We start from the raw sequence: 5,208 nt of genomic DNA, 5'->3' as shown, positions 1-5,208 counted from the left end.
CACTAAACATTAGCTGCCACATCAGTCTTTGTCCAGAGCCTTTGCTTGTCCAAGTCAAAGGTTCCACTAAGTCTATTTAGCTATTAATAATGGCCCCAGAGTACAAGAATAGTGATGCTGATGCCTTGGATAATGCTTAAAAAAGTGCCTAAGTATGTTTGTAAAAGAAATATTAATATTAAATAATGGAGTTCTTGTTTTATAATTATATATACTATTAATTTCACTAATCAATGTCATTTAACATAATTAATTTTAAATAACAGGATTAAATAGTTATACTGATTCATTTTAATACTTAATATCATTTTTATATATAATTAATAAATAATGAGGCTCACTATTATATGTGATTTTCAATTTCTGTGAAGAGTCTTGGAACATAATGGCCATGTAAAATCAGGTCCTACTGTATATATATGTCAGCTACTATTACACACAAAAATAGGATTACTTTTGGAACATTTGGTTTATAGGGACAAGTAACACTTTAGTTTCTAGTATTTAATAAAATATTTTCCCTACTTCCCAATATGTGAAGAAGGCAGTGTCTAAATGATCCTCATTTTTACAGAAGAGAAAACTGATGCCTAAAGAGAGGAAAGGACTACTCCAATGTGACATAGATCACCAATAATAAAGTAGGGATGTGGATATAGGTCTTTTGTCTCCTGTGGCATGGCAGAAGCCCTGGGTTTTCACCCTGGCTCTGCCATTTGCTATCTGTTTGTCTTAATCACTTCATTTTACCTGATCTATAAAATGACAGAGGACTAGAAGCAAAATGGACTGTATGATCTCTAAGGGTGCTTGCACCCATTGAAATTCTACAGTCATATATCAAAGTCCACTCTGAGGAACATTCCACTCTACTGCAAACATGCACAGATAAATGTAGTACAAATGACCAGCAAACCATGAGATCAGATGAGGGTGCAGTTAATCACTTACAGCTTGGAGAGTTGGGGAATGAGGGAAAAGTTAATGGAGGAGGTTGTCTACTCTGCCACCATCTTGCTGTGTTGAGTTGGGTAGATCACTATACTTTTCTGGGTTAGGTTCCTTAGCAATGAACCGGGAATTGTAAGTGTAATGGGAATAAGAGGTGCTTTGTGTGTTTATTGTATTTCTTCCTTTCCCCAGTGTCCAAATTCCTGAGTCACTGCAAGCCTCACAACTCTGTTAGATAGGTGCTATTGTGCCCTTTTTACAGATGATGAAAATGAGGCACAGAGAAGTTCGTCCAGGTCCCACATAGAGCCGATTTTGGAGGAGGGAAATGAACTGTGCTAACTCCAGTAAGAGATGGAGAGTCCTGGAGAAGAACTGAGGACTCTGGACATAATAAAGAACCAGCAATGAGGAAGGGGGCTACCATTCAGTGGTTTAAGGAAGCCTAGAGAGGAAAGACTTTATCAGAGCCTAGGAAAGACGGAGCTTGCAGGAGCCAAAGAGGAAGAGATTAGGAGACCACCCCCCACCCCGATTCTAAGCTTGTGAAAGCCTGAGAAGGAGAAAATGTAGAGAATTCCCGAAGCCTAAATAGCAGTTCACAGATTCTATTTGGTCCCCTTCTAGAGAATCCAGATCCAGACCTTGAGGGTCCAGATGCTAAGGAAGGACCTTGTCTCAGACAGATTGGACCATGCACCTCGGGAGGGTGTTTAGGGTAGGACGAAGGCTGCAAAAAAGGCTAGAATGACCGTGTCAACGTGGCGAAGAGGTGGACATCTCTGGGTCACGGCTTTTTGTGAAGGGCTCTCAGCACAAGGAGGAGGAGTAAAGAGGAGAGTTTGAGTCTCCGGCACCCACCGAGACCACTGGAAAGAAGTGCAATCTGAGGGCTTCAGAGCCCCTTGGGGGCCTCTGTAGGGAGGGGACTCTGAGGTGCCCAGCACTAGGGGGCGGGGGCGGGGGCGGGGGCGGGTTAAGGGCTCTGGAGAGAAGACACTGACGATGCTCTCACAAGGGGGCGCTGCAGGGAGGGCTCTGCCGTTACCCAGTAGTAGGGGGCGCTGCAGGGAGTCCTACAGCTGTGCTGCGCTCTCTGGAGAAGCGGGGTGTGTGTGGCAGCGGCTCAGGCTACTGGCTGTTTGGATCAGGTCAAGCCCTTCCTGGGCCGGGCAGAACTAGGAGCATGATGGACCCCATCTGCGGGGTAGGGGGCCTCCTGGCCTCTGGGCTCTTCCTGCTGCTGCAGCTGCCCGTGGGTGAGGACCTGGTCGGCACGGGGAGTAGGGGTGGGGGTGAGGGGTAGATGAAGAGGCAGAAGGGAGGAGGAGGGGGGAAGGGAGGAAGCTTGCCCCCCCCCCCACTAACGAGCCCCCGCCCCCCACACCCTGTGCCTCTGCTCTCCCCTCCCCACAGGCTACTGTACCTCTGATGACACCGTCCAAGAGGAAGGTGGGTGACGTCTGGGGGTGGGGGTACCCAGGGCTTTGCCCCCACCCGTCCTCCTATGGCCTTCTGGGGGCGGCTGCTGTCCAAACCTACTTCTCTTGCTTATATGGGGGGAGGGGAGTATTGGGCCCCCCAGAACATCCCAGTTCTCCTCATAAGGGGGTCTTCGGGCTCTGACACCCCTTGTCCTAAGGCTCCGCCCACCTCCGACATCCCATGTTCTAAGCTTCCTCTTATAACATGCAGTGTACCAAGATCCCTCCCAGCCCTGACCTTGTAGGCTCCTATGATCATATTATTTTAATCTGCCACATCTCTGCTCTCCCAGCAACATTATGTATATTCGACATAAGAAAAGACTTCTTAATGGCAATGACTGCTCATTTTTAAGATCCCATCATCCAGGGAGGCCTTAAACCCCAGGGGTTAAATATTCATCCTCTTCAAGCCTTGAACTCATGTTGAAGAATTTGCAAATGAATGGTAAGAACCTAAGGTGGGCTTCCTGGAGACAGTGTCCAGCCACAGGGAAGCAGCATCTGAATAATACCAGTGAGGTCAGTCAGTGCCTTTTTTTTCTCTGCTCAGTCTACTTCTGATCTACCTCAGTTTATTATGGCACAAGGTTGGTTCATCCAGTGTATCTCAGATCTAATGAGAAGACACCCACAGGGAGCTAGGTCTTGTCTTTGGGTCCAAGGTGCCTACATTAGAACTCTGAGACATGAAAAGAAAGGAAGTCCAACCCCCTCATCATGAATAACCAAAAAGGTTAAAGAGAACTTTGCCCATGATCACATGATAGGTGGTAAGGCCTTTCATCCAGCATCAAATAGATGGGACAGAGATGCTAACTACAAGCTAGGCAGGTGACTCCAGACTGCTGTAAGTCTTCATAGAGTGATTTCTTTATTGGACTCCAGAGATATTCCCAGATTACCCTTTCCATATGACTGTATATTTATAGGATCATAGGTTAGTAGAGTCAGAAAGGACTTTAGTGGGCCTCTAGTCCATTTATCTTATTTTACAGATGAGGAAACTGAGGAACAAAGAAGTTCTATGATTGCCCAAGGTTATCTAGGTATTTAAATGACAGAGCAGGGATTTAAATTAAGTAATTTAAATTAAGTAATGTAACTCCAAACCCAGCTCTCTTTCCACAGTGCCTCTATTTAAATGTAATACATATTTGTCAAATTAATTACAGCTAAATGGTGAAGAGGATGGAGTGCTGGGCTTGGAGTCAGGGAGACGAGTTTAAATCCAGCCTCAGAAATATCCTAGCAAGTAACCCTGTGCAACCCTAAGCCAAGTCACTTAACCTCTATTTGTCCCTGGAGGAGGAAATGGTAAACTATCCCAGTATTTTTGCCAACAAAACCCCATGAACAAAGATCAGACACAACTGAAAAACAACATTTTTATAATGCTTTACAGTTTGTGAAGCATTTTACATGTTAATCCCCACAATGACCCCTGAGAGGTAGGTAGCAATCCAATCCCTTTCTTATAATTGAAGAAACTGAGTGTGAGAAAGGTTACATAGCTTGCCCAGAGTCACACAGCTAGGGAGTATCTGAGGCAAGATTTGAACTTAGAGTCTCCTTGATTCCAAATCCAGTGCTCTATCCTCTATCCTGTATCATCTAGCTGACTATTGAATAAAAATTCAATTGAATGGAAGCTGGATAGGTTCATGGAATGGAAATGGAAACAAAATAATCTCAGGTCCAAACACATCATATCATATCTGGGTTTCCCTCACATGCATACATGTCTGTTAGTACATATAATCAAAAGGAAATTTCCTGAGATCCACCATGGAGTGGTGACCCCTCAGGAATCACTACAAAGAGCTAAGGAGACCAACAGTAATATTGAAGAGAGTGTGATAATGTCTTCCAACACACATGGACTTAGAGTGGCTATGAAGTAAGTAGTGCTAGTGTCATAATGGTAGGACCTGGTTTTATGTGAACTCAGCAGACATAAATTCAGGTACACTCTTGGAAATAAAAATAAAAAAGGCATAAAAATACATAAAATAAACATTTTTAATTATATGCTAAATCTGGGTCATCTTCCCAAGCAGTGTAAATTCGCATAGCAGAGCTCCCAGTCACATTCATTCTCTTTCTGAGATGTGTTAAGGTGAGTCATTACATTGTTTTGCAACAAACTTTAGCTCCCATATCAGTCTTTGTCCAGAATTTTCACTTGTCCAAGTCAGAATGCTAGTTAGTTATTAGTAATGGCCCCAAAGTACAAGAGTAGTGATGCTGGTAGCTCTGATAAGCCTCAGAAAAGTTTTGGAGTACCTAGGTATGTTCATATAAGAAATACTTATTAGATAATGGAGTTCACTATTGGGCACAATTTTCAACTTATATAAAGGGTCTTGGAATGGATTGGCCACTGTATTATCATTTTGCAAATGGGGAAATTGGGGTTCAGAGAGGTTATATGAGTTAGTCACACATTAAGTACCAGTACGGGATTCAAATCTAAGTCATTTGATCTCAAAGCCAGAATTCTGTTAATGACTGTTTCTTGAAGTGGTGACTATTGAGTAGGACTTAAGGGTTGTGGCTTCAATGGAAGGCTGATGACCCAGGATTCTGGATCCCCTCACATTTCTCTCTTTTCTATCTCTTTGTCTTTGTCTCTTCCTGCCACATCTCTCTTGTCTATCTCTCTGTCTCTCCTCTTATGTCTCTGTCTCTGTCTATCTCTGTCTCTCTGTCTTTGTCTGTCTCTCTCCTCTCCTCTCCTCTCCTCTCCTCTCCTCTCCTCTCCTCTCCTCTC

At 43.9% G+C, this 5,208-nt stretch overlaps 1 protein-coding gene across 1 annotated transcript in view; it reads left to right on the top strand.

Moving 5' to 3' along the window:
• Positions 1-2,137: 2,137 nt before the first annotated feature.
• The window catches only part of PRSS50 (serine protease 50), a 21,257-nt gene continuing 18,186 nt past the window's right edge, over positions 2,138-5,208 (top strand). Inside the window, exons 1-2 of the mRNA XM_044656990.1 lie at positions 2,138-2,210; positions 2,368-2,403. Of these exons, the coding sequence (XP_044512925.1) occupies positions 2,138-2,210; positions 2,368-2,403 (109 nt within the window). The remainder of the gene's footprint in view (positions 2,211-2,367; positions 2,404-5,208) is intronic.

This window comes from Gracilinanus agilis, chromosome 1 (assembly GCF_016433145.1).
Source record: "Gracilinanus agilis isolate LMUSP501 chromosome 1, AgileGrace, whole genome shotgun sequence".
In the NCBI taxonomy this organism is placed as follows: Eukaryota; Metazoa; Chordata; class Mammalia; order Didelphimorphia; family Didelphidae; genus Gracilinanus; species Gracilinanus agilis.
This window is presented reverse-complemented; position numbering and strand designations above follow the sequence as displayed.